The sequence below is a fragment of the Sphaerodactylus townsendi genome, linkage group LG02 (genome assembly GCF_021028975.2).
Source record: "Sphaerodactylus townsendi isolate TG3544 linkage group LG02, MPM_Stown_v2.3, whole genome shotgun sequence".
NCBI classification, from domain to species: domain Eukaryota; kingdom Metazoa; phylum Chordata; class Lepidosauria; order Squamata; family Sphaerodactylidae; genus Sphaerodactylus; species Sphaerodactylus townsendi.
In genome coordinates, this window is record NC_059426.1 from 29,112,887 (window position 1) to 29,125,244 (window position 12,358).

Here is a 12,358-nt window from a genome sequence, read left to right on the forward strand (position 1 = left end):
CTGTGTTCATGAGGTAGAGGTCTTCATGTAAAAACAAACAAACCCTAGCTTTAGTTAGCTTCTGCATCATGGTTCTGCACAGGTACAAAGACCATATGTGTGAATTTACAAACGACTTCTCAAAGAACAGCCTTTACACATAAGCAGATTTTTTATAATATCTAAAATGAAAAATGAATCTTGAAAAATTGTGCAGGATTTAGTGATTATTGCATGAGTTAGTCATCCTCATTGTTGAAATTCATAGTCCTTCATGAAACATCTAATCAGTCATCCAGATTACAATTGCTTTTAGAAAAAATCTTTTGTTTGTGGGATAGATATGGCTCTTCACCATATTGGCTAACTTCTGTGTTCATGCACTTTTGACTTTTCATTTTTTTTCTTTTCAAAATGGTTTCATTCTTTTCTGTATTTAGACAGGTAGAGTTCTTCATCTCTCTTCTCCTGTCTGGAGATGTTGTACTCTTGAAGCACCAGGAGTATATTTTACTATATCTCTTGCATTTATCTCTTGCATTTACTTCCTCACTTATTTAGAAGTAGTAGATTTACTAGTTTAGAAAGAAGGATGAATTGGGTTAGTTTCTTTTTTAATTATATAGTTGTAGTTTAGTTACTGAAAATGTTTTAATGAAGCAGTTTTATTTTTACAAAATCCTATTTTCTATTAGAGATGAAAGACCTGACATTTTGGAAGAGAGTAGGGAAAAGGGTGTTCTGAATTCAAAGAGATTACTTATTAGCACGTAACTGAAATTTATTTTGTTTTAAATGATCCAGTTATTCTTAAACTGTGATTTTGCTGCTTCATTCTCAAATGACCCACAAGACTACAGCACAAAAAGAAATGGCAAAGAACAGGGTGGAGTCTGAGTGCATGTTTTTTTGATGGAAACTTCTAACTTTGTCCTTGAATATAGATACATCTAAAACAGGGGTGGCAAACAGGTGGCTTGGGGGGTGAATCCAGTCCCTTGAGAAGATGTGTCAGGCTCATGACACAGCTGAGGCAATCCCCACCTACTTCTAGTCTGACCTAGCAAACCCATTGTAGGCTGGCCATTTCAGGCACCCACCCAGCTCCTGATCAGCCTGGCAAGCCACCCCCCCACCAATCTGGGCTGGAGAGCCTGCTGCAGGTTCACCAGCTAGGACATCACCTGCTCCCCATGCGCTGATCTGGACTGGTGAGCCTGCTGTGAGCTCACCAGCTGAGGCAGCCACCACCACCCCATTGCTGACCACTTCCCCCATTGCTTTTCTAGACTGGCAAGTCTACTGTGGACTTTGAGCAAAGGCAGCCACACATACCCCACTGCTGATCTGGACTGGCGAGGCTGCTACAAGCCACCCACCCCCCAGTGCCACTTTGGGCTCTACTGTGGACTTGCCAGCTGAGGCTGATCACTTCTCCCAGTGCCAATCTGGGCTAGCAAGCCTGCTATGGGCTCAATAGCTGAGGCAACCTCTGCTCCATACTGATCTGGGCTGGCAAGCCTACTGAGGGCTTGCCAGTTGAAGCAGCCAACCCTCCTGCTCATAACAAATGAGTTTGACACTTCTGATCTAGAAGCTTCTTGGTGAGGGCATCAGAGCAGGGGAGGAGTTAGCATTTCTTAGAAGAGGGGAGGGGTGGATCGCTCATGCCCAGTTCGAGCTTCTGGGATGCAGTGGAGACATTTCCTGTTGGGAGTGGTTCAGAATGCTACTCTCTCAGCTATTGTCTGTGCTGAGACTCAGCATTCTGACACAGATATACGCACGAGTAGAAATTTCTCTTTACACCCTATGAACTTACATTTAAAAGCACAAAAACAATCAAATTTGGAGTTTCTGACCCCTCTCCCTGCCCCCCCCAAATTATTTAGGCTATAATGGAGCCAGGTGTTGTCATGGGGTTGCCCATTTTGGCCCGTGCAACTGCTTGAGTTATGTGCCACTGCTTTAGAAAAATTAAAAATCTGTTGTTGCTTCTGGGTTTGGAAATCACAGTACTGCCAGAACAGATGGCAGGAGGTAAAAAAGGGAATCGTCGCCTTCATAATGCCCTTAATAAGAAAAAGTGTTCTATAGGACATTTAATATTCATACATTTAGATTTCCATTTAATTGTGTATCTAAATCATAACCCTAAATGCCAGATTGTAAAAACTGCCTCTTACCATCTTCTCAGATGTGTGTAGAAATGGGCTTTATCCAAGTTGATTGATATATAGTCTCCCATACCTGGCACTCATCCTGAAATCCATTTCAGTCCTTTCTTCCTGTCTCTTTTCATTGGTAGGATCAATTTCAAGGGAGTTCGTAAGCAGCCATAAAGCAGCATTTTTGTATATTTTCTGTATATGAATGAAATATTGAGTTCTTAACCAGAAGTTCAGCTTCTAAAAGCAAGACAGTTTGACAGTAAAGTTATCACATACTGTCATCCATGAAAGTATTGTAGCTGATCCTAAAGTACTGAATACATCCAACTTTATGGAATTTGTTTTTTCATAAATATATTCAGAATGAGAAACTTGTCATGGACATGAGTGTTCTAGCATATCATATAACGTGTCTTTATTTCAGTGAGCATCTGTTTCTCAAATTGTGGTAGAAACGTACATTTTACTGTACATTAAACTAAATTGGAGAAGGAAATCTCGAGCTTGAATGCCTGGCTATTTTAAACTTGTCTTTGACATAAACATGGATTTAAATCAACAAATGTTATTTTTTAAAATGTGTGGCACATATTGGAAGTGCAAAATGTTATTCTTAAACCAACCCAGTAAATAACATCTTCTCTTTAGCCAGTTGAATGCATGCTAGTGTACATAGCTGACTGTTTAATTTTGCTTGGTCAGACCTCAGATGATGAACCATTGAGTACAGGCAAACAGAATCAGTGGCACAGTCGGCCCATCTCTGAATGGACATCACAACAAGTATGCCATTGGCTAATAGGAATGAACATGGAACAGTACATAACGGAGTTTACAGCCAGGAGTGTAGATGGACAACAGTTAATGCTGCTCGACAGTGATAAATTGAAGGTAAGTGTGCGTCCTAATACAAACCTTCAAGAATTTTTAATAGCATAATTGATTATAAGTCTGGATTTCTTGCCTAGGGAATAGGTCAACAGCAACAAAAATTCAGAAACAACTTGCAGACGGCTAAAATTTGGATCTTAACATATCAAAACGATCTTTTTGATTCATTCTTACTGTTAGTTAATGATCCTTCTGATTCATGATAGAATCAGCAATTGGAAGAGATCCAGTAAGCTATTTAACTCAAACTTCTGATCTAAGTATCTTTCTTCAACTTTTTTCAGTAAAATTGTAAACAAGAAGCAGGCACAGTCTCTGTAGACAGTGTTTTCATTGCTGAATTGTTACACTTATCATGGGCGTCTAAACGGAACTTTATAATTATAAGGAAATATAGGTTAAAACAGACAGCATAAAACTTAGGAAAATTGAGACAGTTGAAGAAAACCATTTTTTCTGTTTTGTTTGACGGAAAAACCTGGAAATTTGAGGCAAGTCGATACTTTTTGTCAAGTCTGAATGTATCTTATTTTTAACAGCTTAAGTTAAAAGGTATCATTTTAATTATTTATGAAATTTAAGAATAAAAATCCTTTGGTCTAAGAATAAAAATCCTATGAATATACCCAATAATGAAAGAGATAGAGCTGCGTACTCCTGCACATTGTACTATCTTAGCAAAAATGTGTAAAATATACAAAAGTATTATTGTCTGATACTATAGATTATCTTAAATCTGTATGATTAACTTAAATCTGTATACTACAGATTTTGGGTGAGCCTCACCAGAAAAATTATTTCACTAATTTCAAAGAGAAAATATAGTCTTTCAATGCTCCTCAAAACTTCCAATTTTTCTTAGGAAAAAATTGAATAGAAGTCCTCAAGGAAAACATCTACCAGGTTTCTCCACCTTTGGGAGGTGTTTTCCCCTGAGCCTTCCCATCTCTACTTCAAACCGCAAACTTTTATTGTGGAAGAGCAGTTGGCTTTTGTTTATAATACTCTTATTCATAGTAGTGTTAATATTTTAGATTTGTGTTCCACCTTGAAGACTAGCTTATTTAAAACCAAATTTTCCAGGGAGGGATGTCCCTGTGTTCTTGTCTTTTTGGTAAGGAGTGTGGGAATTGTAACATGGCTATACTCCCTTATTTATTCATTTGCAAATCTGACTGTTGGATACTTCCTAGTGATGAATCAGATTAAAATTTACAAAAAATAACATGTAAAATTGATCTATTTGAAAATGTGGAACTGGTGTGTTCAGAATTCAAAGGGTTTTTCTAATCTTGTTGGATGTTGCCATCTGCTGATTATAAGCTATACTACACGTTGCTATCAGTATTGTTAGCTTTTCATTTGCTATAGTTACCATATTTTTATTGATCTATCAGTCAAATTTATAACCTCTTTGCAATGACCACTCTCTTATTTCTTTGTAAATAAATATGATGTTCAGAACAAGTTTAGAACAGACAGGCTCATTTTCTCTCAGTTCAGCTCAGACTGACTGACTTTCTTTGTACAAAACCTACAGTCACTCTGCAGGGTCAACCAATCACCTCATTCTCTCAACTCCCTTTCACCCCCCCCTTCTTTTACAATTTCTCATTTTAAAAAAACACAACAATTTTGATTGTTACGCTCTTCTTCCACCGAGTACAGGATAGTGTAAAGTGAGGTTTCTCATGGTTTCTCATAATGTGACCAAAGTACAATAGCCTCAGTTTAGTCATCTTAGCCTAGTTAGTACCACTATTATATCATGTATATTTTAATCCCCACTTCCTATGACTGCAAAACAGCATCTTTTATTTTCTCTTATAGTGCAAAGTCTTCAGGAATTTTAAGGTAAACTCTAGTGAAAATAGGACCCCGGGCCCAACTGATTTCTTAGATTTTTTAAAAGTAAAGTAAATTTTGTCACATTCCAGAATCACCATTCAATTTGGGGAGGAGGGGGGGGGGTAAGCCAAAAAATTACAAAAATTATTGAAGTAGTACATAATAAAAACAAAAGCCTGGAATTAAAAATTTTAAATAACAAGGGTCAATAAAAAGCAACAATAAAGGATCGGAAAAAAGTTATTCTAAAAAGCAACAATTTCCAGTTCTCATCATATGAAAGCCTACTTTTCTAAAATGATCTTATTTAGCATTGTGCCTAAATGGGCTGCAGTCTTTGAGCGAGTGAATTTTGGATGGTAGCATTCTGTCTCCTCAGGCCCAACTAAAAATGCTATTCATTTAAGTTTCCAAACTGCCTTCAAGGGCTGTCTGGAATAGTTGCTGGAACCCCACCTGTGAGGGGGCATTACTTAAAAAAATCAAATGGAGATTAAAATGCCTTTGATTGAATTAAAGCAACACATTAACCACTAAATAACAGAGCTGCTTGGTAACTGAATTCCCCCCGTGCAAGGCATAACCCTTAATCTCATAAGGGAGATACTGAGATGTGTGTTTGTTTGTTCCAGGTTCAAAGTGAAATGCTGTATTTCCAAGCCAATGAACAGTGGATATATTGCTTAAAACATTTATTTAAAAATCTGATCACGCTAGATCTGATTAAACAAAACATAACATTAATACTCAGAACACTGGATATGCAAGTTAATCTTATGTAAGCATACATCTCACTCTGCCCAAGTTGACTTTGGAGGGGTGGGAGGTTAAGTTTCAAAGCTTCTTACTGAGAGCTTTGCCCCCAAAAAGGGGAAAGGAGATTTCTGTGAATTCCAAATCTGAGAGATTCAGAGATTATAAGATGTGGCCAGTTTATATAGAAGCTATTAAGTAGGTCAGCCCCTGACTTTACTAAACCTTCTGATTCATGCTGTCTAAAGGAATGATGTAAGGTACCTCTGAGATCTCAAAGAATAATTGCTGCGAACTCTTCAATATGTTCTTGGATTTATTCTGGTCATAAAGCACTTTTTCATGTGTTATTCTTCATGGTTGAAAACTCTTCAGTTAGCTAAAACAAGGAAAAGCGGAAAATCTGCACGTTTCCAGATTTACATACAGGAACCTAAAAGCAGACTTTCATTGCTATGTCAAACAACCTAAACAGTGATTTGCAGTTAAAATCTGCAGCAACTCCATCATTATATTTATAAAGTATCTTAAAAGCCAGCTGTGGCACACTTGTGCTAAATAGAATATAATCTCCAGAGGCTTAAAAAGACAAGATCCAGAAAGGAAAAGGACAGACAGAAATTAAGAGGTCAGAGGTAAGGAGAAAAGATACATTTTTAGATGCTGTGTATAAATACTTTCAAGGAGTGACATGAGATATTGTAAGGGTAGGGAGTTCTAAAGAAAGGGGACAGCAAGATAAAAAGGACAAGGGTGTGAAATAAAGTAAGTGATAAAAGTAACTACAGAGCAAAGGCAACAAGAGGGCCAATAAAGAAAAAATACCTGAGCTAATAAAGAACCCAGATATTCTAAAAAAAAAACAAAAACAGTGGCTTAACTGTGTCTGATAAAGAAATGGAAGCCAAAGGAGAGAATATAAGAAAGGACAAATGTGGTCAAGGTGAGTTACAAAGGGGGAGATCAGATCAGCAGTAGAATTAGGGTAAAGGGAGAGAAGATGAAGCTGAGAAAGCTAAATCATCAAGAAGAGGATGCAGTAGTCAAAATGAAAAGTAATAAGAGAATGGAATTACTTTTTAGCAGAACATACAAAAATGAGTGATTGACTTAAAAGATGGAACCAGTTAGTTTTTGAAGAATTTTTACAGAATGAAAAAAGAAGATTCCAAAGGTTCTGTCTTTGGGAAGAAGGACAAATAAAAACTTTACCTAAAGTGAGAGGTGGATTCCACATGGGCCAAAAGCAGCGGTGTGAAAACGGTGTAAAGTGGTTTAAAACAGTGTAAAAGGGTTTACACCGTTTTCACACCACTGTTTTTGGCCCATGCGGAATCAGCCAGAGAAAAATGCAGTTTCCAGGTTAAAAATATATTCATTGCAAATGAGCTGATACAAGTTTGTGGAATTGCTTGTCTGTCTCCTTATTTATACTTTTTGCCTTTTATGGCAACATGCCACTTTGGATGGGGCAGTTTTTGTGACAAAACAGCACCACCACAAAGGTTTGGAATCCTCATTTCCTTCCTCTCACCCCATTTCATTTGTCTGATTAAAATTAAAGCTCTGGTAGCTGCACTTTGTAGAAAAACTGTGTCCCTGAAAAAGGATCACAGAACTACATAGTTGTACTTCTACACCCATTTAAAAGCAAGACTCGAATCCATTAAAAAAACCAACCTCCTACCTTTCCTGTTACATCTTTGCTTTTCAAAGGAATGTTCCTTTTTTTTTAGTTTTGTCATGACACTAAGTTCTGATAATGGGGAAAAACAACCAACGACAACAACTCACCTTGTTTATGAAGGACAATACGCTTGTTAAACTATACTGTTCTCCAGGACTCTGTTTTTGTCTGGACAAGCTACTACTTTTCTGGAATTTAATAGAGTTTACCTCCTTTTTTGATAGGCCCTGGGAGTGTCTAGTCAAAATGACCGATCAACAATAAAGAAGAAAATTAAAGAAATCAAAAAAACACAAGAAAAAATGGAGAAACAAAAAGAAAAGTTTCAAAGGAAAGAGAGAGAAATTCGAAGAGGCAACAGACCGGTTGCTACTGTGGAATCAAGCTGCTAAAACTATTCAAGCTGCCATTTGCAACTAGATAACTCTGGTGTGGTCTCAAGGGCTAAACTGGAACTATGCCAGGGCAGTGCCTCATTACCTTAATTTTATCACAGACTTTACTTCAGCTAGAAGTGTAATAATTGTATATTACTGTATAATTATGGATTGGGGGAGAAGAAAAGTGATAGTTACACATCCTAGGCTTTTTACCTCCAATTTCCATTGTTGTCTCCCATTTATATGATTCACTAAATGAAATATTTTCAATTTTTTATATTTAGATCACTTCTTATACTAATGAGTATTAAATTAACTTTGTCTTAAGAAAGGTGTAAATATGTGTTTTGGCTGTTCTAATTTTCTGAAGTGTGTATTGAAAGCGAGATATACAGTTTATGAAGAATAGAATGTGATGCAAGTTACAGTATAAAGTTGGCTGATATCTGGTATAGACACAGTATCAGGTCATTATATTTTGTTGGAGATAGTCTGCCATTAGTTTTGTATAGAGAAAAAATTAAGTTTTAAAAATGAAATAGGAAAATTAATTTAATCATATTTCAAATTTAAGTTTGTTAAATCCTGTATTTTCCAGAGTCCATTTTAAAATTCAAAACCTATTGTAGTTAATATAAGTTGCCATTTGCTTATTTTCTGGAATAAGATATCACTAAATTTCTAAATTCTAATATGCTGGAGCAGTATTTTAAAGCTTATAGATCAATTTTTTACACATTTTTGTATGTTATACAGTTTTATAGTCCATTTGATGAGGAAGATCAGTTTGTAATACGAATATTTCTCTTTCCTACTCAAGATATGTCAGGACAAAAATATTCTTTTTCGAATTTTTAAATGATTCTAAGTCTTCCAGGCTTAAAGGTAAGATAGACTGAGAGGGGGAAGACATCAGCAGAGCACTGGGTTTCTATATTATGTATTACTACATTGTAGGCTACAAAACTGTTCCTCTTTTTAAGTGAATTGCATTTTTTCCAGAATAGTGTAAAACACATCTGCTTTGGGTTTATATGAGAATCTGTTGTACAAAACGGTAAAACTCTTCCGTAATACTTATGAAAAATTGAATAAATTTCATTCAAAGCACAAAACCGTTGGTATGTTGCAGTTATAGGGACTATATTATATAACCACAGCTGCTGTTCTGGATGTACCTGGAATTAAGTCAGATTGAATTAAGTGGAACGTTCTTCTGAGTAAACATACATGGATTGCCCTGCGTATGAAGTAGTAGAATGCTGTCTTCCGCTTAAAGGCATTTTTCATCAGATGTATACAATGGACTATCATTACATTTTTGCAATCTTATAGGAGGAGTTGAGCTGGAATCATGAAATTTGCAGGGTATCTTAGTCCTTTTCCACATACCCTGTAGTCACCCATTTCTCTATCCGATATTTCAGCTTTCACAGCCCATCTTTGTAGAGCGTCTCTTCCTGACTTGCAAACCACTGTTCCACAGCTAAAGTGACCCCATCAGAACGGAAATGCTGATCCCACAATGACTCCTTCATTTTTGAAAAGTGGAGGAAGTCAGAACACCAGTGGCAGGTTGAGTTAATAAGGGGCGTGTGGCAGGAGCTAGTAACCACACTGCTTCACACGTGTGAGTGTCTCCTCAGCTTCATGCGCAGGAGCATTTCTGCGAATAGCCAAACATCTCTGGTTAGTTTGCTGTGGCATTTCTCTTTCAGAGCATCCTAAAGTCTTTCCAGGAGTCCCCTATGCCCACACACTTTCTTAGAGGGTGATGAGGTGTGTTTCCACTCTTTACTCATGTTCTCTGGGTCAAAATGATGCACCCAATGTTCATCCATTGTCACCAGATGACCAAATAAAATCATGTTCATTAGACTGGCACATGGCCAACGCAGCAGAATCACAATCCAGCCATTGTTGCTTTTGAAAAAGGCGAGTAACTGGCACGGACCATGCTGAGACCTTAAACCAATGAAGGTGGTCACGTAATATGGTGAACACTCACCCTAGCTAATGCCCAGCCACAATGGAGTGGATGGTAATTCATCTGACTTCCATGACTAACTGTCACACTTTCTTCACCATGTCAACATCAATTGCCCAACAGAGTCTCCCTTCTCTGGGTGAGTCCACATTTCAGATGTCTTTTCCATGTTTTTGCAGTGCTTAGTGATGGACATTGCTCCCCATAAACATTTTCTTCATTTTCTCATAGATCTTTCTGGTTCTTTTGGCTTTTAAATGGAGGAACTTGATTACTGCCCTCTATTCAGATTTTGATAGTGCTCCCTTCAGTCATTCTGGCAGGTCTTTTTTTCTGATTTTCCTCCTGTACTGTTAGCGTCAGTAAGAACAAAGCAGGTGTGCCACACACAAAAATTATCTCCCGCAGGTTTTACTCTCTGGCTTCCAGCCAGATTGCATCAGCACAATGAGATCATCCCCTTTTTTGGCATATATACGAGACATGCAAGTTGTGCCACACACTTTACCTTGTAATATTGGCTCCTGAGTTAAGAAAGTTAATATGACTGAGATATGATAACACCTTGCTATCGCGGGTGATAAACTACTGACTAATTCTGCAATATAACAATATAGTAGAATGTAAGATAAGATACTAACTTTGCTACAGCAGGTATCAAATGAGCAGTTCTGGCTTGGGTTTTCTAATCTATTTTTCCCAAGAATTGGGCACATATTGGCACATTGTATCATAATATTTTTATTAATTTTCTCTTTATAATTGACAAAAATAGATGTAGCGCAAAAAAGAAAAAGTAATACAGCTAACCAGAAATTGTGTGGGTATTAACACTGGATCTCAAGATTACAAAACGGATATCATTAGAACATTTTAAAAATTCACTACCTTCTGTCCATTAGCTCTAAAATATCAATAATAAACAATTTCTTGTTATGCTAATCATTAGCAAATTAGTGTTCTTACTATTATTATTCTTACATATTTGATTCAACCTCAGATAAGAAACAGTTCCCATTAACTGGCACATTAAATTTCAGGATTATAAAACTGATATCATTAGAGAGAACATAACAGTTTTAAAATTCACTACCTTCTGACCCTTGGCTCTAAGACACAGGTGTCAAACTCGTGGCCTTCCAGGTGTTACGGACTACATCATGCTGGCAGGGGATGATGGGAACTGTAGTCCGTAACATCTGGAAGGCCACGAGTTTGACACCTATGCTCTAAGATATCAATAATAAACAATTTCTAAATCATTAACAAATTAGTGTTCTTATTGTTGTTGTTATCCTTACGTGATTGATTCAGCCTCAAATAAGAAATAAAGTTCCAATTACTCATCAAATTCCTATTTGGACTACCTGTTTACAAAATTTGTAAGTGTAGCCATTACAGCATATTCTCTGATTTTGTCTCCCCAAAGTTCTAGGTTGAGATCTTTCAGTTTTCCAGCAAGATGCAGTTATTACTTGTGATGCTGTTAATAGGTGTCAGCATAGTTCATTAGCTTTGTAGGAAGATTTTCTGGCAAAATGCCCAGTAACATTGTCTTGGCAGTAAAGGAAAATTTTGTTTGTTTTTTTGCATTTTCATATGTACTTCTAATGCTTCCTAATTTTTTTGCAAGTCCACCACATGTGAAAGAAAGACCCAGCCTCTTCTTAATATCTCCAGCAGTGATGGTCACTTTGTTTGGTCATTATCTTGATTGTTACAGGAGTTATTTACCATCTGTAAAACAATCTATTTCAATTATAACATTTGGCATGCAGCAAGCTTGATGTTTTCAATCCATAATGTTTCTCATTGTTGAAAAGTTCTCTTCTTTGAGGTTTTGCATTTATTTCACTGGTTGTAGATGGTTAGAGGGGTTTTTCTGTGGTGCTGAAAGTTCTCTGCTCTGAGAATTGGTTTCGTCTTATTGTTCAAGTAAGTTTGTTGGATCCACTGACATTTGAGTGTTGAGAAAGATAGAATGGAGGAAGGAGTTGGTGTTGATAGATAAGGAGATAATCATGGTTGTTGTCACTTATCCAGTCTCTATCTTATCCTGTGAGATATGGTGATGAAGCTCTCAAGTTCCGTACAGTGCCAGGTCAGTTTCATTAATTCATGATCTGCATCTGTACAGATGACTAATCTGCTGTTCTTTCTCATTTAGTATCACTTGGGTATGTGGTCTTTCATCAGTCCCAAACCTGGTGTGAGTGGTGAATGCAGCTAACTTCTGCTTGGGGAATTCTTGGAGAATCTGGATATAAAGTTAAACTTCATAACATTGTAGAACTCTATTATCACTAAACACAGTATAGCATATTGGTTCCAAAATTATTTAAGCAAAAACATAGCCAACATTTTCAATATGTCTACAGTCAATAGTCTACTCAGGATTAATGTTAACCTATTTTATATACAAATGTTTGTACTACATATTTTGAGTAAAGCCTTGTCTAAAAATTCCACCCATTCCAAAAGGTGAAAAGTATTTCATTGGAGTTCTTTGCAGTATTTCTCCCATTGGAATAATTGAAGAGGAACTCAAAAAACTTAAATGTTCCCATTCTCCCCCTCCCATGACTTCCTGTCTATCTCCAGGGAAATTAACCTTAATATCCTGGAAATTAGCTGTAACGCTAGAAGAACTCTAGTCCCCCTC

At 36.9% G+C, this 12,358-nt stretch overlaps 1 protein-coding gene across 1 annotated transcript in view; it reads left to right on the forward strand.

Annotated features, from left to right (window-relative positions):
* LOC125425944 (neurabin-1-like) overlaps positions 1-8,824 on the forward strand; it is a 53,297-nt gene extending 44,473 nt beyond the window's left edge. The window contains exons 17-18 of the mRNA XM_048483770.1: positions 2,853-3,041; positions 7,554-8,824. Coding sequence (XP_048339727.1) covers positions 2,853-3,041; positions 7,554-7,721 — 357 coding nt within the window. The 3' untranslated portion in view covers positions 7,722-8,824. The remainder of the gene's footprint in view (positions 1-2,852; positions 3,042-7,553) is intronic.
* Positions 8,825-12,358: the final 3,534 nt, after the last annotated feature.